General features: G+C 42.3%; 1 protein-coding gene across 3 annotated transcripts in view; it reads right to left on the reverse strand.

Annotated features, from left to right (window-relative positions):
- The window catches only part of LOC135201857 (TBC1 domain family member 2B-like), a 641,388-nt gene that overhangs the window by 294,801 nt on the left and 324,088 nt on the right, over nucleotides 1–22,499 (reverse strand). For all 3 annotated transcript variants that reach the window (XR_010311621.1, XM_064231151.1, XM_064231152.1), the window contains exons 14-15: nucleotides 6,850–6,987; nucleotides 5,272–5,448 (exon numbers count right to left, since the gene is read on the reverse strand). Coding sequence is in view for 2 of the 3 variants with exons in the window: in XM_064231151.1 (XP_064087221.1) it covers nucleotides 5,272–5,448; nucleotides 6,850–6,987 (315 nt within the window). In the remaining variant the exon portion in view is untranslated. The remainder of the gene's footprint in view (nucleotides 1–5,271; nucleotides 5,449–6,849; nucleotides 6,988–22,499) is intronic.

Raw genomic sequence — 22,499 nt, forward strand, 5'->3', positions numbered from 1 at the left:
TACCCGGTCGGTCCCTCTGGAATCAAAGAATGGTCCCTGGACGACAGGTCATTCCAGTGGAAATGGCCGGAGAGTTCCCCAGGTCTCCAGTGATCTCTTCGCTTCACAAACACACCAAGCTCCCTTGCTATGTGGCCCCCAACCTGGACCCTCTGGCTTATGCCACGGACGCCCTTGTCGTTAGATTGGAATCAGTGGAGGAAAATTTATGTCTTCCTCCAGTGAATCTTCTTCTGAAAGTCTTGAGCAAGCTGAGGACTTTCAAGGGACTAGTAGCTCTGATTGCTCCAGACTGGCCCAAGAGCAACTGGTATCCTCTACTTCTGGAATTGGGTCTCCGACCTCAACGGATTCCCAATCCCAAGCTGTCACAATCAGTACAAATGAGGACTGTGTTCGCTTCTCAGGAATTCTTCAGACCCTAACTTTATGGACTTCATGAAGTTTGCGGCTAACAAAGATGCTAACATTGATCCACAAAACATCCTCTTCTAGAATCAGATAAGAGAGAGTCAAACTATTGACAATATGACTCAGCTGTTAAAAAATTAGCATCCTTCCTGAAAGAATCAAACACTACAACCATGACAGTTAACTTAGCTATATCCTTTTTCAGATCCCTGTTTGAAAAAGGTTTAGCAGCTAGCACTATTACTACTCATAAATCGGCTTTGAGGAAGATCTTCCAGTTGGGTTTCCAGATAGACCTAACAGAATCTTACTTTACGTCTATTCCTAAAGCCTGTGCTAGACTTAGACCTTCTCAAAGGCCTACTGCAGTCTCATGGTTCTTAAATGATGTCCTCAAACTAGCTTCAGATACTGACAACTCGTCTTGTACATTCATAATGCTTCTTAGGAAGACGTTATTCTTATTAAGCCTAGCTTCAGGAGCTAGAATTTCAGAACTGTCGGCTCTATCCAGAGATGCGGGTCATGTGGAATTCCTCCCCTCAGGAGAAGTTCTGCTTGCTCCGGATCGTAGTTTTTTGGCTAAAAATGAGGATCCTCTTGCAAGGTGGGCTCCTTGGAAAGTCATCCCACTTCCGCAAGATCCTTCTCTCTGCCCAGTAGCAACTTTAAGAGCCTTTCTATCTTGCACATCCTCAAGATCCTCAGGTTCTCTCTTTATGAGAGAAAAAGGTGGTACTTTATCGGTAAAAGGAATTAGACAACAGATCCTTTACTTCATTAAACAAGCCAATCCTGATTCATTTCCTAAAGCACATGACATCAGAGGAGTAGCCACTCAATTAACTACTTTCAACATATGAACTTTGAGGATCTTAAAAAGTATACTGGATGGAAATCTCCGACAGTCTTTAAACGTCACTACCTAAAGTCCTTGGAATCTTTAAATTTTCTGCAAGTAGCAGCGGGAAACATTGTTTCTCCTGATACTGTATAGTAGTCATAGTATAGATCCAGGTCTCCTTTCTACCTACCTCGTCCAACATGCCTCACCCCATCGCCATGCCTACTCGGATACTCTAAGCCTTAGCCGCTGAGATCATATTGGTGGATTGTCCCTTATTTTTTTTTGCTAGGGACATCCACACTATGTACTTATAATGTACTTCAGTGTCCCTACCCTTATTTTATTGTAGGGTAGGACACAAGGTGTGTCGTTATATTATGTAAATATCTTATTTAAGTGAATCTATTGTGTTAATTTACATTGCTGTACTGGATATTACTATGTTTAATATAAGTTAATGTAAGTACTTTATATTGTTTGCTTTCTTTATCATGTCATTGTTTAGGATAAGGTTAGCTTTCTTAAGTACTTAGTTTATATTCTGTAATGTCCCTGATTCACTTATATTCTTACCTCTTTTTACAACTGATTTTCATTTGTCCTTATGCCCATCTTGTCTGTTTCTCTGGTACTCTTTCATAGGCCGACACGAGCTGAGCCAGAAAAGGGATTTTTGACGTAGGAAAAATCTATTTCTGGGTGATTGGCTCGTGTCGCCCTATGAAACCCACCCTGTCTTTGTTTACCCACCCTGCAGAGAAGATGTTCATAGATTAAGGATGACCGTAGGGGCGCTGCTGTCCGTGGCGTCGGTAGTAGTAGTAGTAGCGGCCGCATCACCCCTTAGTATCAGCTCTCTCTGGTGGGGATTTTAGATTGGAAGGTCTAAATGGTGAATGACTCGTGGTAGTGTTCCCACTCGCCCCTATTCTCATACCGACACTTCTTTTATAGAGTGAGCGAGTCATTTTACTGACATTTTTTCTTAATTTAGTTTTTCTCTGGTAATTTTAGATAATTTTGCCTAGAAAGAATGATATTAAGGATACTTTCATAGGGCGACACGAGCCAATCACCCAGAAATAGATTTTTCCTACGTCAAAATCCCTTTTATGGGGCTTGCCTAGCACCATAAAATTGGTGATTTATGGTACCATAACAGGATGATTTCCGGTTATCGGCGCGCCATAACTCACTAAGTTTAAGTTAATGGCAGTTTTTGCTTATCGGCACACCCCCGGGAACGGAAGCCCTGCCAATAACCAATGACTGCCTGTGTATTGTATCTGTTATTCTTTTGTTAACTTTACAAATACTACTATACCATTCCTTCACACTATTTTTTATCTGTTTTTTCCTTCTTTCTGGCAATGATGTACTTGATCTGATTGATAGAAATGTTATTTTAAAATCCTTCTGTATTGAAACTAATGTTTGATTCATAACACATTTCAGAACTGGGGATTCCAGGATTTAAGGAGCCCATTTTACTCAAGCATATTGCTATTCCAAAGACATGAAATGGCTCTGTGCAAGACTAATAAATCTTGCTAGCTATAGAAATGCAGACCTCCATGAGTCTGTTTATGACTGCTTGCTCACCAAAATGGCAGTAGTTAAGGAAGCCGACTCCAAAACTTGTTTCACTTACATTACTGATTACAATGCTCACCACACTGAATAGTTAAGATCAGTTACTGCCACAGATAATAATGGTGCTACTGCTCTAGGATATTACAGGGACTACATCTTCTGGAGTAGGTTTGATGGAAGACTCATCTCATCATAGTTTGATTTAAATGATCATTTAATCACTATTATTGAGAGGAAAATTCCTTCTAAAATCCTCAAGTTTTGTAATACACCATGATTTAATACAGCCTGTAAGCTTGCCTTCCTTGAAAAAGAAGCTTATCATTTATGGAAGAAAAACTGATTAGACTTTTTGTGGTGTAATTTAAATGAGCTTAGAAGCCAAGCTCTGGTTGTCTGAGAGTCAGCTGAAGGAACTTACTGAGAATGCGAAGGAAATCATGCAGAGGTGATGACCATAAGAGTTAGTCCTGACTGTTCACAGTTGATTCTAGCATGTCTCTAATTTAGGAGCTAATGCAACTGCTGTATACTATTACCCTAAAGAGAAGGCAGAACTTTTGGCTCAAGTCTATGTGAGCAAACAGTGTGGTGATTCCTTGGTGTTCTCTCAGTAATATTTCCTTAAACTAAGTTGTATTCTATGGCCTTCAGATCTGGGGGTTGACACTTGCATCAGCATAAACCCTAATAGGATCTTTCTCTTCATTAAAAAAAAAAAAAATCTGCTAATTTCATTGCTGCTAAGATTACTACTACGTACTGTTTCCTGAAAGTTGGATGGACTTGTGTTTTCCTTTTGTTTGGGGGAAGGGAAATACAGTGGTTCCCCCGTATTCGTGGGGGATGCAAAGTAGAACCCACAAATAGTTGGAACCACTGTAAAAATGCTTAAAACCGCCTATTTTATTAGTTAAAAAAAAGAAGAAAAAAAAAACATAATTTGTGGATATTTCTCAAACAAAAATACCGCCTATAGTCCAATTTTCCGCGAATAATGGGGAGAAATGTTCCAGAGAGAAATCGGCAAATGCATGAGTCCACGAATCTGGAGAACAAATACGGGGGTTCACTGTATTACTAAAAAATTTTCTAAGAGACTAAACCCACTGCCATTCAGAGCATAAACCAATTTCAATTACCCTTGTTTTTGAGAAGCTGCTCTCTAAGTGTCTTTGTAGGTTTGTTGAAGACTATAACCTGCTGCCAGCACTACAGTTTGGATTTTGTAAAGGCCTTGGTACTTGTGATACACTCATCTAAATGTATTATCTTGCTAAATGCTCTTGATGAGGATGCACACATGAATGGTCAGTTTAAATTTTAGAGAACTTTTTAGTGAATTTTGGACAGAGTGAATTATAAATCACTTACCTACAAGCTAAGATTATTGAGAATTGGTGGATCTTTTCTTAATATTTTAAAGGAATTTTTAGTAGGGTCTATGTTAAGGCCAGTTTGCAGTAGCTTCAGTAATATTATTTCAGGTTTTCCTCGAGGTAGAGTTCTTGGACCTTTATTATCTATTCTAGAGATATGTGGCAAGGTTTGGAGAACAAATTTGCTCCAAGATTTTAATGAAACTATTAAAAAAAGGGGTTTGTCATATAGTACCTACCTTATACTTAGTGTGAAAAGTGAGCACAGATAAACCAGACAATGAACATATCATCAAGGAATATTGTTGAATAAAATGTGTAACATCTCAGGCAACTAACAGCATCTAATGTATTTGAAACAGAATACTGTATACCAATTTCCAAGTGTTGTTTATTTCACAAGTAATTAACATTCACACATGGAAAGGTGTAAAATAACAACAATCACACAAGGAAAGGTGTAAAATAACAGTCAGCTCAACAATAGTAATAACTAAATACAGAGTCAATTCCTGAGATAAATTAGTAAAAAAAAAACAGCTGAATCTCAAAACAATAGAGGACAGCCACAAAAACTATATGTTTAGTAATTTGGGACCCTGAAAAGTAGAATGCACTAAGCAAAGGGCATCTTAAAAACCTGTAAGTAGTCACGATAAGATAATTCATGCTGTATTTTTAGCTCCAGCAGCCATGAATAACATCCAAGTATGTACTGGAAACAGTCATCATGCTAAATGAATCTAATCAAAATTAATATAAAACAATAGTATAAAACAATATACTGGCTCTACCAAAACTGAAGCAAAAGAAATAAAGGGTGCTTGGATATCACAGCCAACATCTATACCTATGTGCTGTGCAGAGTTACTGGTACTAAGGAATCCCTGAGTTAGGGGATAATCATCATAGAGAAAAACTCAAGATATTTCTAATTCATGGCAACCACAGCACTGTTCTTGTAGTAAGTAAAAGGTTCACATTCTGTCTGAATACCTACGTAGTACCAATAATGCACAGAAGTACCTGATAATTACTCACCTTAGAACCTTCATATAAAAATGAATCCCAAATGGTGAGGTAAGTAACAGGAGGAATTATGTCGATGTAAATGCAGAGAAACCAGTTGAAGGTAAACAGAGAGATGTCAAGCCCATGACGATCAAAGTGTACATTCAACCGAGGCAGCTTCTCAGCAACAAGATCTTTCAACACACGCTGTTGGTTGAATGAAAGTTCTTTCACAATATTCAATTACCAAGCACAGAAAATGTTAGACGAAAGAATTTTCAATGATAAAACAGTTTTAGCACTTTACACTTTGATAACATACGATTATCGTTCATGTGAAAACTGACAGCATAATATTAGCAAATGGAGGAAAAAATTAAAGGAACTGATAGCATCAATACCACTATTATGTCATGCTTTCTTTCAACCAGATCAAACTTTAAGGTAATAATAAATGTTAAGGATTATAAAACCAAAGCTACTCTTTCTTTATCTGTGTAGAGTACAAACATCAAGTGTCATAGTTACATACTACTTTTCCAAAGGATATTTGTTTCTTTAATATTTTACTTTGAAAATTAACAATATAGTCAATACATACTATTTAGGAAATAAAATTAAACTAATTATGGCTATCTAAATACAACCTAATTTTTACTTGAAGAAAAAAATCATATTAAATTAAAACAGAAATCTTTGAGTAGTTTTCTCTAAATCTGTCATTCAATTAGTTGTGAAAGATAAAAATTAGGCAATTAAAAACATCTTCAATTCTGAGACACCCTAATAGTGGTCAACTTTTTTTTAAACATTATTAAAGTTAAATAAATAAATTAAATATGCAACGATAATCTATATCTATGTAAAAATGTGAATTACATTTTATCAGTTAATCTTATTTATAAAGTAGGTACTCAATTTTTCAACATTGAAGATGTTATTTTTTCTAGAAATATGTCATGGATATTTACTGTTTGTCTAGAAGCCTAAGGATAAGTAGTTTATCGGCCTATCCTAACCCCAGAGGAATGTTATCTTTGATAGACAGTAATCAGAATTCCTGTGTATGACTTCTGAATGAAGAGTACATTGTATAACTTATATTTACCTAAAACAGTAAATACAAAAGTATAAAAAAAAATTCGTAAAAGCAAGTTCATTCCAGGACTGGTAACCTTTAATCAAATCACTTTGGTAGCTGCTGTGAGTTCTCAAAGGAGTCACATGCTCATGGTCCCACAAGGTTTCTGTAAGGTTGACCAATCAATTTCTAAGAATTCTCTTATATGGTTCGGCCAGTTTAGAGCTTATTGGCAGTGATAGAATAGGAAGGATTCAGGACAAGAGGGCTCTATTTCCTGTCCACCCAATGACTACTTTGGTTTTTCCTTCATCCCACTCACACAAATGTAATGACTGTATGTACATATATTAGCTATCTCTCTCATTTGAATTAATTTCATTAATCAACTTTGTTTACAGAGTACAAATTTTGCATTACCCTCAAATTCATCACTGACTATGCTCAAAAGTCCTTGATATAGTAGATAAATAAAACTGTGCAAAAATATTTAATATATATGGTAGACAGTATTAAACATTACTTACTTGATCTACTTGTGATCCAAGAAGATTTTTGTTATAATAATCTGGAGGCATTAAGTACTCAACTATATATACAAGACACCAAAAGGCATCCTCTTCATTTAAGAACAGCAGAGCTATTGCAGCAAGGCGATTCAAACCCTGAAACAGTAAATTAATGCACAATACTTAATTGAATATAAAAACAGTTAAAACAATAATGCTTCTCAAAAATACCACTAATAAGCCAAATAACAACTTATCAAATAGAGATTATTGCTAATCATTCTTTTCCCAACCCAAGAAAAAAAAAAAATTAAAAGAGGGGTGGCAAGAGGTGGGCAGTATGTGTGTGAAGACCTCAGGTTTGTTACCTACGAAAAATACAAACTGATTATAATTTGTCATTTGTTCATATGCGGAACAAACCTTTGGTCTTAATAATAGGATAGCCTTAAACTTGGAGGGAGGTATAGACATCCTAAACCGGCTGGGAGTTAACCCACCTGACCACACCCTAGAATGAGAGTTCTAAAAGAGTTAAACAAATGCCTGTGAGAATATAGATAAACCGATCTCTACAACTCAATCATATGGGTTACAATACAATGATATATGAGCAGATTCATTGCATTTAAGGGACTAAAGAAAATTCTGACTGTTCAATAACAAACCATATGATCACAGAGGTCTGTTGTTACTCCAGACCTTCCCTTGCCAGAAGGTAGAGTATATGCTACTGAATAGAGGGTTTGATATTTGTAATACATTCAACCAACAGTATGGCTACCGAACTCACCTGTATCAGACCAGTCCAGCATGTGACGCGTATATTTCTCAACCTGCTTGAAGGAAGAAGAACGGAATAAGAGAAAGAAAGAGACCAGCCAACTCACTCAATCTCTCTTTCACACAATGACCATAGGTAAGATACAAACTATACGGTCAGGAACAAGGATGACTTGAACCACTTGTTGGGCAGCCACCACAGGACCTAGGGAAAATGTGTCTATAGACTTGTGAGCAACATCTCTCATATAACAGGAGGTGAATGTGGATTGTCGTAACCAAGTCCCAACATTCAAAACTACAAACAGCAAAATTTTTCTTGAAAGCCAGAGAGGAACTTATACTTCTGACGTCATGTGCCCTAGCCTCCTCAGACTCAGTGACAGAACCATCAGGAGATGAATAAGCCTGCTTGATTGCCTCATGAATCCAGAAAGAAATGGTATTCTTGGAAATCTCTTCCTTTGATCATCCCTTACTAACAAAAAGCCTACGACACCCAGCCCTGAGGTGTCGAATCCTTTTGAGATAGCAACGTAAGGTTCTCACAGGACATAAAAAGAGCTCTTGTGGGTCATTATTTTCAAAGTCATTCAAAGATGGTATGGAAAATGAGGCAAATCTGTTGTCATGCACCGAGGAATTCTGGGTCTTGGCCACGAATTCCAGGACAAATTTGAAGGTCACCGACCCCCAACCCCAGGTATGTTTCACATCACAACTAAGGCCATGAAGCTCTCATACCCTCTTCGAAGAAGCCAAAGCTATAAGGAAAACTGTTTTCAGTGTTAATTTCTGTTCGAGGAACGCCGTAAGGGTTCATAAGGAGCGCTAGTAAAACTCTTAAGGACAAGTGAAACATCCCATACGGGAGGCCTAAGTTCCCTTGGAGAACAGATCTATTCGAAACCTTTGAACAATAAAGAGATCCCCAAGGATGAGGAGGTATCTACACCTCTCAGGCATAACACAAGGCTAAAGCTGCTCTGTAGCCTCTGATAGCAGAAACAGAAAGACCTTTCTTATCTCTGAGAAAGACCAAAAAATCTGCTATGCGCTGAATAGAGGTTTTGAGTGGAGAGAAACCCCGTCAAAGACACCAATCACAGTATATTGCCCATTTCCCTTGGTAGACTGCAGCCGAGGACTTCCTGAGATGGCAGGAAATATGCCTTGCTGTCTCCTGAGAAAATCCTCCCGCTTGGAGGGGATATTTGATAGCCTCCATCCGTGAAGAGAAAGGATTTTACTGAGTGGTGGAATCTTTCGACGTGAGGTTGGCCAAGTAAATGCCTCCATGGGGGAATTTCTCTTGGAACCTCTAACAGCAGAAACAGAAGGGCCGCAAACCATTCTGCCTGCAGCCACACAGGAGCCACTAATGTCACCTTTAATTTTCGAGATTTCATCATCCTGTTCAGTACTTGACGGATCAAGCAAAATGGAGGAAATGCGTACACCTGTAAGTTGTCCCAAGGATGTTGAAAGGCATCCTCTGCTAGTGCTAAGGGATCCAGAATCACCGAGCAATAGACCTCTAGCTTCTTGTTGTAGTAGGTTGCAAAGAGGTCTAACATAGGCCTCCTCCACACATGAAAAAGCCGGTCTGCCATGACCTGATTTAGAGACCACTCCGTGCCTAGAATTTGGTTCTGATGGCTCAACTTGTCTGCGACCATGTTCTTTTTGCCTGGAATGTATCTTACTGAGAGTTCCACAGAGTTGTCAATTGCCCATTGATGTAATTCAACTGTCAGAGAGTGGAGCTGGCAAGATATCAGGCCCCCTTGTTTGTTCACATGTGCTACCATCGTGGTGTTGTCTGACATCAGAACCACAGAATGACCCTCTACCTTCTCCCGAAACTCCTTCAGACCCAGAAAAGCTGCCTTCAACTCCAAGACGATGTGCGGAAGCTTCTCTTCCGAACTCCAAATGCCTGACGTGATGAGGTCACCCAGATGAGCACCCCAACCCATGAGAGGGGCACCTGAGAACAGAAGGAAGTCTGGAGGGAGAGAGTTCAGAGGAACACCTATTAAGAGATTCTGATTGTCCAACCACCAACGAGGGTCCTTTCTCCCCTCTTCGCTCAGAGGCACCTTCTGACGAGGGGAGTCTTCTGCCGGGAACCAGAAGTCTTTTAGTCTCCAGTCTGTTGCAAAGATGAAGATGACCATGAGGGACCAGCTTCTTGAGAGAAGACAAAATCCCAAGAAGAACCTGCCATAGGTGAGTTGACTGTTCTGATTATGAGAGGAAATTGCGTGCTATTACTCGCAACTTCTCTAACCTCTGGTCCGAAGGAAACACTCTCAACATTGCTGTATCTATTGCCGTAACTAGGTAAAGCACCCTCTGGCTGGGCTCCAGATTTGATTTCTCTAGGTTCACCACAATACCCAGTTCTGAACAAAATAAAAGATGATGATCCCTGTCTTGCAACATTTTGTTCCTGGAGCTTGCTAAGATCAGCCAGTTATCGAGTTATCTCAGCAGGTGAATTCCTTAAGCATGAGCCCATGTCGAGACTAGTGAGAAGACTCTGGTGAACACCCGGGGCTACATGTTTAACCCGATGCAAAGGACCTTGAATTGAAATACAGTGGTACCTCGAGATACGAAATTAATCCGTTCCGAGGTGGCCTTCGTATAATGAGTTTTTCGTATCTTGGAACATATTTTACATGTAAAATGGCTAATCCGTTCCAAGCCCTCCAAAAAACACCCCATTAAATTTCATAATAAAGCTAAATTGACCAATAAACAATGAAATACTACAACAATTTGGACCATTCAATACCTAAATTAAGAATAAAAATCCAAAACCTGTAAATAAAGTGTATATTAGTGTACAAGAAATATTATTACTGTAATGTAAAATGTGGAAGCTTACCTTTCGAGTGAGGCTATCTCCGATAGTGGCAGCAGAGGAGGAGGAGTACAAACGGCAGATAACGTACGTACGCACGTACGTACACTTAACTTTACGAAAACACATAAAAAATTTAAGGAAAACTATAAAACTAAAATTTATGAAACACCTTAACAAAACTGTAACACTTAACTTACAAAAATCTAGAAATTACGTTAAAAAATTTTCTTTTTTTTTATTTTAACTTTTTTTTTTTACTTTTACGTAGGCTTTTTTTTTTTTTTTTTTTTTTTTTTTTTTTTTTTTTTTTTTTTTTTTTTACAGAATTTAAAAATTCATCACCGCTTTCAACGTTCTGTTTTCATCACTTGGTTCTTCCTTTTTGCTTTCAACTTTCTGTTTTTTATCACTTGGTTCTTCCTTTTTGCTTTCAACTTTCTGTTTTTTATCACTTGGTTCTTCCTTTTTGCTTACTCCTGCTAATGCTGAAGGCCTCTTTAAAAAATAACGATCCAAGGAAGATTGCTTCTGCCTACTTTTCACAATGTTCCTGAAACGACTCAGGCAAACGTCATCGAACTGCGCAAGCATACGACCTGTGTGAGCCTTTTCGGGGTGTCTTTTTTCGATAAACAATTGAACTTTATGAAAAGCGCCTAAAATATCTGCCGTTGTCATAGGCTCCTCCTCCTCTTCCTCGCCGCTGCTAGAGAACACCTCTTGAACGACGTTAAGTTGCATGGCCTCCAACTCCTTCAGGTCATCCGTCGTAAGCTCCTCTTGGTGCTCCTCGAGAAGGTCGTTGATGTCGTCCTCGTTGACAACCAGCCCCATGGACTTGCCGAGTGCAACGATCTCGTCAAGATCTGGTTCCAAAACAGTTTCGGGATCGTCAACTGTTTCTGAATCTGCAACACCAGCTTCGAATCCCTCGAAGTCTCTGGCGGATACGGCATCAGGCCAGAGTTTCCTCCACGAGGAATTCAAGGTTCGCCTCGAAACCTCCTGCCAAGCTAGGTCAATGAGTCGGATGCAAATGACGATGTCGAAATGCTCCTTCCAAAATTGACGCAAGGTGAGGTTTGTGGTGATGTCGAAACATCTCTTGAAAAGATGTTTCGTGTACAGCTTCTTAAAGTTCGCTATCACTTGCTGGTCCATGGGCTGGAGGAGAGGGGTGGTGTTGGGCAGAAGAAAAAGAATCTTAACTAAGGAATACTACGCTAGGATATCTTCCTCGAGGCCAGGAGGGTGGGGAGGGGCATTGTCCAACACCAGCAGACATTTCAGGCGCTTCTCTTCCAAAAAACTCTTCACAGTTGGGCCGAAACACAGATTTACCCACTCGGTGAACAAAAGCCTCGTTACCCAGGCTTTTGCATTAGCCCTCCACATGACTGGAAGCTTCTCCTTCAACACTTTGTGGGCCTTGAAGGCTCGAGGAGTCTCGGAGTGATACACCAGTAGGGGCTTCACCTTGCAATCCCCACTGGCGTTCAAACAAAGTGCGAGCGTAAGCCTGTCTTTCATAGGCTTATGCCCGGGTAGCTTCTTCTCTTCCTCCGTGATGTATGTCCGACGAGGCATTTTTTTCCAAAAAAGGCCAGTCTCATCACAGTTGAAGACTTACTGAGAACTGTAGCCTTCCTTGGTCGTCATTCTACGTCAACGTAAGTTATTTTTTTAAAGGCTTTTTCGGCCGCCTTTCGTGTCCGAGGTGGCAGTCTCCCCATGACGCACCACCGAATGGATGCCAGTCCGTTTACGAAATTTCTCGAACCAGCCATGCGAAGCCTTAAACTCTGGGGTTGGCGTTGAAGTCCCTTCCCCTCCCTCGTCTTCCGCCTGCGCAATCAAATCGCCGAAAATAGCACTGGCCTTGTGAGCGATTGCCGTCTCCGTTACTGTATCGCCAGCGATTTCTTTGTCTTTTAACTAGATGAGGAGCAGCCGTTCCATCTCGTCGTGCACATGGATCCTCTTGCTGGACAAAATAGTGATGCCCTTCGACGGTGTAGTTGCTTTCATGGCATCCTTCTGTTTAAGGATGGTGCCTATTGTCAAACAGATTACGGCCGTATTCCTTTGCGATCACACTCAAATCGGCATTACCAGCTCGCACTTCTTTATGATCTCCATCTTTGTCTCCAAAGAGAGCATGCCGCTTCTTTCCGTGAATTTCAACTTTCTTGGGACCCATGACTACGTTAATTTACGTAAAGTTACACAATATACAGTCTTCGCACAACACGATAATATGTACTGCAACGAAATCACTAACGAATTTACGTTACTAAACGAAATAGTTGGAGCGAACGAATGCCGATTGCGTACGGTAAAGTTTCGGGTGCAGAGTGGCCGAGCTAAGGGACGCCAACACGTACGTATAGAAGATGCATGATGGGAGGGATGCTGTCCAATCAGAGAGAAGGATCTCATGGCTTGGCTACATCAGAACCAATGGAGAGTAGGAGGATGGTGGCGAGTCTACTATAACTAACGATGGCGGCGTGCGGCGCGATTTTTTGTTTCAAAAAAAAAAAAAAAATTTGTTTATGTTATGAATCTCGGACTTTCAGAAACCTTTCGTATCTTGAAAACTTTTCGTATGTAAAGCAGTAAAATTTTTCGCATTGGTTTTCGTAACTAGGCTTTTCCGTAAGTTGAGCCTTTCATATCTCGAGGTACTACTGTACTTCTCTCCAAGAGTGAAGCGAAGAAACTTCCTGGAAGAAGGATGAATAGGAATCTGGAAGTAAATGTCCTTCAGGTCTAATGACAGTATGTTGTTGTCCCTTACTGCTGCCAACACAGTCCGTGGAGTCTCCATCTTGAACCTTGTCTGCCTGGCAAAATGATTCAAGGTGGAAAGGTTGATGACGGGCCTCCAGTTGCCTGTTGCCTTTAACACTCTTACGCCGACTGGACATATTTTACGTCAACATTTTTTGTCTCTCGTGTGCCGACTGGACGTATTTTACGTCGACTTACAAAAGTTTTTTTAAAATTCGCGGAAAAATACTTATAGGCCTACCAGCCTAAAACTTTTGAATCACGCGCCTTGGGGGATGCTGGGAGTTCACGGATCAATGTGTTGTTTTGTTTACAATCATTACCCAGGCGCGCAAGCGCGAATTTCTTTCTTGCCGCACTAAAAAGTATCTGTGACACATCTCGGAAATTATTTTGTCACCTTGACATAATTTTTTTTTTTTGTACCATTGTAAATTAGCCGTTACATGAAAGTATTATATATGAAAATATGCGCATTTCTGGGCTCAGCTCGTGTCGCTTGCGCGAAATATCCTTTAATCTATTATTTTCTAGGGTAAATGTACTAACACTACCGAAGAGATAAATAAAATAAAGAAAAAGGTCAGTATGACTGACTCGCTCACCTCTAGGAGGGTGTCGGTATGAACACTAGGCGAGTGAGACCACTACCACGAGCCAAATGCCAATAGAAACAATCTCCCACTACCAAAAAACCCCCTCCAAGAGGGGAAGCCGTTCCCACAGAGGGAGCAGCTCGTACTACTTACTACACCATCCCATGCTTTGGCGACTGCTGCGCCTCTAGTGGCCATCCTTTAAAAGTTAGCGCCAGGAGCCACACGTTGCTAATTTTGTTCTCTCTGTGTTTTTTGTGCCCTTTCGTGGATTTTTGCTATAATGGAGCGTGCAGCTATCGCAGCAGCTAAGTTAAGTACTCAGTATTTACGGTTAGCGAGTTTTTTTCCGTCCCCGAGACGGTATTTGCCGTTTTTAGGTTATAGATACGTTCTCGGGGGCGGGGGGGTGGAAGCATGGCAGCATGGTCCTGCCGCATGTTGGGTTCGTTCTTGGTTCCCCCATACCTATAAACCATCCCTTTATTATTTTTTAACTCTCCCTCTTTATTTTGATTATTCCCGTTTTTTGTTTATTACGTCTACTCAAGTTGTTATACAATATATTGTCACCTTTATGTAGGTCTTTTTCTATCCAGACCCTAAGTCCCAGGTTCTTTGTATCGGCCCCTGACTAGCTTTGAGTGGTAGACTTGCCTTCGGGCTAGTCGCACACTCCATGGATTTTTTCTCCTGCTATTTTACCTTCTTTCTTTCATTTTTATTATATATTATATTTTTATGTTTTGTTGTTGTTAGGTTAGTTGGCGTCTGGCTTAGCCTAGGTCCGGGCTCGTAGAGCCTAGTCTACCGTTGAGAGTCCGGTCGGCGTTCCTCATAGCTTCTCTCTGATCAGTTGGTTTTCGCCCGATGGGCCTATAGCTACCGCTCAGTTCAGGTTGCTTCCCGATAGCTTCTCTCTGATCAGTTGGTTGGCCTAGGCTTGTTTACCGTATCTTTGTTACCGCCGTTTAGCCTCGTGTCACTACGGGATCACGAGTCAGCCAGGCGCCCTGCCAGTCTCTCCCCCTTCCCCCCCTCTCCCGCTCTCCCTCCATAGAGTCGGGCGGGGGTGGGTCGGTCTGTCCTTGCTCGCCCAGCATGCCCGAGCCTGCCTTCCCCCTTCCCCTCCACCGGAGGGGCCTGGGAGTCCGACAGTCCCTGACTGGTTCCGACCTCTCCTCTTCTCGGCTCGGCCGGGTGGTACGTTGTGGGGGGCGGGGCTCTGGCCTTCCCCCCCTCCGTTACTCCTTGTCGCTCCGGGTTAGCGCGAGTCTGTATGTCATCTCGCCCTTCCCTCCTTACTAGAGCTCCTCCCTATCGGAGTCCCCTTGGTATCCAGCGGAAGGGTATAGTCCACCATAGTTGGACCGGAGCATACAATAGGTCTTTACTAACCGTACGTATTGCTGAGTTACTACACTCCGCTTCACTGGACCTAGTCCAGTTACTTGCATGTAGGTTTAAGTTACCTTTAAGTTTATCTTAAGTTTCTTAAACCATACCCACCCCTCCTTAGTATTTACCGGATCTCTCCGGGATTATAGCCTATTTCAGGCAATGCAGGGAGGGGTTATGCCCAAATTTTTTTCCGAGCTCCGCCACGTAACGGAGTTCTTTTTTGTCCTTAGTCTGTAAGTGTTACCCTTTAAGATACTCATGTGTCTTCCCACTTACAGGCCACCAACTGTGAGCATCCGGGATGTTTTCCGCTACACTTCAGGACCCCTGTGGACACGAAGTTGTTTGCCGGTCCCATGCTCCATGCGCGACTCCGCACGGGGACATCCAGGTCTGGTACCATGAGACGTGTACCATATGTTACGATCTGGTGAGCCAGCTTTTGGAAGGCGTAAGTATTCCATCTCCGCATGCCGCTCCGCTTCTTTTGCTTCTTAAGTTTTCATCATTACTTTAACTTAAGGCATCTAGTTTAAGTTATATCCTAAGTTTTAGTTTTAAGTAGTTCTTAAATCTAAAATATATCCTCTCTTACAGGCTCCGGCAGTAAGAGATACGGCATTGGCTACCCTGCGGGCCTGGGTCGGAGGTTTTGGCAAGAACGCCGCCAAGGGTCAGCCCTACATACTGGAGAAGCGTTTAGCTTTGTTAATCCTTCCCCGGAGGCAAGGCGACTGGGTACGTCGACCCGGTAGAGGCGGACCCCTCTATTGCCTTTATCCAACAACAGCTGGCGGCCTCCTTGACTGAACAAGACCAGGATATCTCCACAGATGTCGCAACCCTGGATATAAATGTTGAACCTATGGTAGGTATAGACGACCTGTTGGTCGAGGTAAGTAATGCAGGTACCCAAGGGTCCCCCTTGGGAATGACTGTTTCTTCTACCCCTGCAACTTCACCATCCTTCCCAGGCTTTACCGGTGATGAGTTATATACTCCTCCAGAGGCTTCGGTTAGGCCTAAGATCAAGTCTAGCATATGACCTTGACTAAGACGTCATCGTCCTCGAAGAAGACGTCCTCGTCTTCTTCTTCGCGTAAGTCTCCGGCTCGTAATCCCGGCTCAGACAGGTCTAAAGGGTCTAGCTCCGGCTCGAAGTCCTCAAAGAGTAAGCCTAAGGAGAAATCCCGCACCCCGGCAGTATCACCAGTTCCACTACCTTTGGTGCCTATTCAGAGTCTCCCCTCCACCTCCGCAGCAGCTCCGGCTCTGGACACCAATGCTGGCCTGTTGCAACAGGTGGGCGACTTGGTAGGCTCCCTTAAGACGAGTATGGAACATATGATATCGTCGCCTGTCGGATAGGATAACTTCTCAGGATACTATTATAGCCGGCCTAAGAGAAGCACCCCTCTTGCCTCTCCCTCAACCTCTAACACTAGTGGATCTCAGCTTCCCCCGTATGACTCGCTGCCCGCCTTTTCCATGAACAATCCTTGGAGAGTAGCGTCATATGCTCCCTTCCAAGATGGTCTCATCTCCATAACCGGAGTTTGGTGGAACTCGAAGAATAGAGGACTTCGAGTTCTACCCGGAAGGCCTACAGCCTCCCTTCATAGGCTACGCTAGGCTCACGCCTTCGGCTATGGTTAGAGATGACAGGGTACCAAAGGAGACAGTCCTCTATTCTCGGGACCAGGACCCCAACGAGAATGGCTTAGATGTCTAGACGACATGGACTGTTCGAATACCAAGATCCAACCATTCAAAAGTCCCTTTACCATTTTTCACGGTGGACGAAGGTACCCCGCTCCCTTCCTTACCAGATAGCGAGGTCGACCATCTCAGCAGCTCAGAAAGGGGAACCCATGCCTCAGCTGAAAGAAGCAGACCCCACTTCTCCGTTGCTCCCGTCGCAATTGGAGAATTATGGGAGGACTTGCCTAACACTTTCACAGCTGGCAAACTCAAACCTGACTGTGCTATGGAGCAGTTTGGTGAAAAGCTGCCCAGGCTCCCGGATAGTCTTATTCAAGCGAGTTTGTTTGACTCGAAAACACGACTAGCCAGGTCAATCAACTGATGGCTATGTCTGAGGTAGCAACCATGGCTTATGGTTCAGAACCAATTTTTAAGCTTATAGACCAAAGCCCTGACTCAAACGGTGCAGTCAGACATGTTCGAGTTTGCCACTGCTAGAACAAATTGCAGAAAGCATGTATTGCTAGAGGCAACCATTCGGCATGAACCGAATAGGTTACTTTCTTCTAACATCTGGGCGCAGATCTCTTCCCAGAGGCTATGGTAAAGGAAGTACAGAGCAGAGGCTACAAGGTTGAACCAAAGCCTTAAGGACCGTTGGGGTCTTACGGCTAGGAGAAGGCAAGACTTGACACCAAAAGTAAGGGACAAAGGAAGCCTAGACGTTTCCAACCTTACCAAAGAAGCAGCCGCGCTTCCCTCAACAAGTTCCTACAGTGCCGTTAGTGCAGACAGCTCAGCCCTCCACGTCTAAAGGTCAATCACAGCCTATTATGTGATCCCTCTCAGCCCCAACCCTCCACCTCATACGCCATCTCTCCAGCTTACAATCCAGCCTTCGAGAGTCAAGCTTCTCCAGAAGTATGACCGCTCGAACAAGGAGGCAGAGGTAAGCGGTCCTTTCGTGGAGAGGATCGGGAGGCCCCTTCAATAGGGGAAAGCACTTCAGAGGAGGTCGAGGGGTTACCAGAAACCAATGAGGAACTTCAGGTAGGAGGGAGGCTGTTTCACTTCGCCACCGGTGGAACTTCAGCCAGTGGGCTCAGAGCATAGTGTCAAAAGGGCCTGGGTTGGAGCTGGTTGACGAACCCACCTCCAGCCAGACCTTTCCGTCAAACCTTCCTTCAACGAATTGACAGAGTACGCAGAGGACCTCCTTCAGAAAGGAGCTATAGTCCAAAGTCAAGAGATTAAAATTTCAAGGTCGCTTGTTCAGCGTCCCAAAGAAAGGCTCAAACAAAAGAAGAGTAATCTTAGACTTGTCCCGCTTAAACTTAGCCATCCGCTGCGACAAGTTCAAGATGCTCACGATCTCACAGGTGCGGACCTACTTCCCCGTGTGGCCGTCACCACCTCTATCGATCTTACAGACGCCTACTATCATATCCCTATTGCAAGACACTTCCGTCCGTATCTGGGATTCAGATAGGAGACCAGACGTTCTCCTTCAAGGTAGTCCCGTTCGGGCTCAACGTGGCACCCAGGGTGTTCACGAAGCTAGCGGAAGTAGTAGTGCAAACAGCTCAGAGCTCAAAGGGATTATGGTAGTAGCGTATCTCGACGATTGGTTGATCTGGGCCCCATCAGTCGAAGAATGCAACAAGGCCACACTGAAAGTGATCCAATTCCTAGAATATCTAGGATTCAAGATAAACAGATCCAAGTCCAGGACTCACCCCAGAGTCAAACTTTCAGTGGCTAGGCATTCAATGGAATCTATCCTCACACACCTCTGTCGATTCCATCCACCAAAAGGAAAGAAATAGCGAAGTCAGTCAAGCAATTTCTAAGTCACAAACTAGCATCAAGGAGAGCTCAGGAAAGAATCCTCGGCTCTCTCCAGTTTGCTTCAGTAACGAACATCTTAATGAAAGCCAAACTGAAAGATCTAACCAGGATCTGGCGATCTCGAGCAAATGTCAGGTCAGGGACAAGCTATCCTCAGTACCTCTGATTCTAAAGAACCGGCTTCGGCCGTGGGCAAAAGTCAAGAATCTGTGCAGTGTCAGTTCCCCTCTTCAGTTCCCTCCACCAGGGATTACATCCACACAGACGCGTCCTTAAGCGGCTGGGGAGGGTACTCCCAGGTCAAAAAGGTGCAAGGAATTTGGTCACCCCAGTTCTGTCAGTTCCATATAAACGTACTGGAGGCAATGGCAGTCTTCTTGACTCTGAAAAGATTACGCCCACCAAGGTACTCCCACGTAAAGCTAGTCTTGGACAGCGCAGTGGTAGTACATTGCATAAACAGGGGAGGCTCCAAGTCACGTCATCTAAATCACGTCATGATAGCCATCTTCTCCCTGGCAGACAAATTCAGTTGGCATCTTTCCTCCACCCACATAGCTGGAGTAAGAAAGAAACGTCATAGCAGACGCCCTATCCCGATCAGTACCCCTAGAGTCGGAATGGTCTCTAGACGAGAGTTCGTTCCAATGGATCCTTCAAAGAGTCCCAGGGCTACAGGGGTGGATCTCTTCGCATCACAAGCGAACCACAAACTACCGTGTTATGTAGCCCCCAACCTGGACCCTCTGGCTTACGCCACAGGACGCCCTGGCTCTGGACTGGAACAACTGGGAGAAAATTTACGTATTCCCTCCAGTGAATCTCCTTATGAAGGTCTTAGACAAACTCAGGACATTCAGGGGTCAAGTGGCTCTAGTAGCCCCAGACTGGCCGAAGAGCAATTGGTACCCCCTGATCCTGGAACTGGGTCTTCGTCCCCTTCGGATCCCCAGTCCCAAGCTCTCCCAGTCAGTACAAACGAAGACTGTGTTCGCTTCCTCAGGGATTCTCAAAACCCTAACTTTATGGATTTCATGAAGTTTGCGGCAAAAAGAGATGCGAATATTGACTCAGAATATTCTTTTCCTGGAATCCGATAAAAGGGATTCAACTTTGAGGCAGTATGATGCTGCCGTCAAAAAAGTTAGCAATCTTCCTGAGAGAGTCAGATATCAGAATCATGACAGTTAATTCTGCTATATCCTTTTTCAGATCTTTATTTGAAAAGGGTTTAGCAGCTAGCACGATTACGACAAACAAGTCAGCATTGAAAAAGATATTTCAATTTGGATTTAACATAGACTTGACAGATACCTATTTCTCGTCTATCCTAAAGCATGTGCTAGAACTTAGGCCCTCTGTCAGGCCTACGTCAGTTTCATGGTTCTTAAACGATGTTCTAAAACTGGCTTCCGAAACCGATAATGACACATGCTCGTTTATGATGCTCCTGAGAAAAACTCTGTTTTTATTAAGCCTAGCTTCAGGAGCAGAAGTTCAGAACTGTCGGCTTATCCAGAGATCCGGATCATATTCAATTCCTTCCCACGGGGGAAGTGCTACTTTCTCCGGAACGTAGCTTTTTAGCAAAGAATGAAGATCCTTTGATGAGGTGGGAACCTGGAAGGTACTACCCCTTCCACAAGATGTTTCCCTTTGTCCGGTTTCAACCTTACGAGCCTTTCTATCCAGAACCTCCTCTTCCTCCATCGGGGCCCCTCTTTAGGAGGGAAAAAGAAAAAGGTGGTACTTATCCACTAAAGGCATCAGGCAACAAATCCTGTACTTTATCAAACAAGCCAATCCTGACTCCTTTCCAAAGCACATGATGTCAGGGCAGTAGCCACCTCAATTAATTACTTCCAACATATGAATTTGCTGATTTAAAGAAGTATACCGGATGGAAATCGCCGACAGTGTTCAAACGTCACTACCTTAAGTCCTTGGAAGCTCTGAATTCCCAGCAGTAGCAGCGGGTAACATAGTTTCCCCTGACTCTAGCTAGATTATAGTAGAAGATTCAGTCCTCCTTTCTACCTGCCTCACCCACAGTTCGTCTATTCCTGCCTTGTTCATTAACATTTATCTTGTGTCTTAGCTGCTTTATGATTGTATAGTGCCCCTTTTTGTCTGGTTAGGGACACTCACATCTGATTACCATACTGATCTCATAGATGTTATCCCCTTATTTTTATGCTAGGGGATACATCATAATGCAATGGTTACGGGTTTTGTATATTAAGTCATATACATTCCTAAGATATTTTATTTTATCATTGATCAAATATTTATGTAAATTTATACTAATTGCTATTTCTATTTTTGATACATGTTGTTACACAGATTTATTGTGATAGGTAATCATTGTACCTATTTGTATATATGTAAATTACCTTATATTATTAACATAATTAGATTTAAGGGTAATTTAAGCATAATTCTGATTTTGCTTTACTGTGTACTTGTATCTTTTTAGCAATTATATTCATTCTTTTATTTTGTATCTTTTATTTGAGACCTATTTTGTTTTTTTTTATTATATTTTTATTTACTTTGTTTACAATCTTGTGCTGTTTCTCTGGGTACGATTTCGCGCAAGCGACCACGAGCTGAGCCCAGAAAAAGGATTTTGACGTAAGGAAAAATCTATTTCTGGGCGATTGGCTCGTGTCGCCAGCGAAATACCCCCCCTACCCATCCCTTCGCTCAAGATTGTCTGCTAACTTCAGGATGGCCACTAGAGGCGCAGCAGTCGCAAGCATGGGATGGTGTAGTAGTAGTACGAGCTGCTCCCTCTGTGGGACGGCTCCCCTCTTGGAGGGTTTTTGTAGTGGGAGATTTCTATTGGCATTTGGCTCGTGGTAGTGGTCTCACTCGCCTAGTGTTCATACCGACACCCTCCTAGAGGGTGAGCGAGTCAGTCATACTGACCTTTTCTTATTTTATTATTCTCTGCGGTATGTGTTAGTACATTTACCCTAGAAATAATAGATTAAAGGATATTTCGCTGGCGACACGAGCCAATCGCCCAGAAATAGATTTTTCCTTACGTCAAAATCCTTTTTTTATGTAGAATACAACAATAAAATACTCATGATTGTAGCTTTTATCAGTTTTGAGATATTTTCATATAAATAACGATAAGTGCCAAAATTTAAAACTTCGGTCAACTTTGACTCTACCGAAATGATCGAAAAAACCCAATTGTAAGCTAAAACTCTTATATTTTAGTAATATTCAATCATTTACCTTAATTTTGCAACTAATTGGAAGTCTCTAGCAAAATATTTAGATTTATGGTGAATTTATGAAAAACTTTTTCCTTACGTCCGCGCGGTAACTCTTCCGAAAAAAATCATACATGCGATTGTGGTAATGTTTGCACCATTTTAAAATTAGCCGTTATATAAAGTTTTATATATGGAAATGTGCGCAATTTCATGCACAATGCATCTAAAAACAACCGATGGTTGTAGCTTTTATCAGTTTTGAGATATTTTCATATAAAAGGGATTTTGACGTTAGGAAAAATCTATTTCTGGGCGATTGGCTCGTGTCGCCAGCGAAATATCCTTTAATCTATTATTTCTAGGGTAAATGTACTAACACATACCAGAGAATAAATAAATAAAATAAAGAAAAAGGTCAGTATGACTGACTCGCTCACC

Source organism: Macrobrachium nipponense, chromosome 28 (genome assembly GCF_015104395.2).
Source record: "Macrobrachium nipponense isolate FS-2020 chromosome 28, ASM1510439v2, whole genome shotgun sequence".
In the NCBI taxonomy this organism is placed as follows: domain Eukaryota; kingdom Metazoa; phylum Arthropoda; class Malacostraca; order Decapoda; family Palaemonidae; genus Macrobrachium; species Macrobrachium nipponense.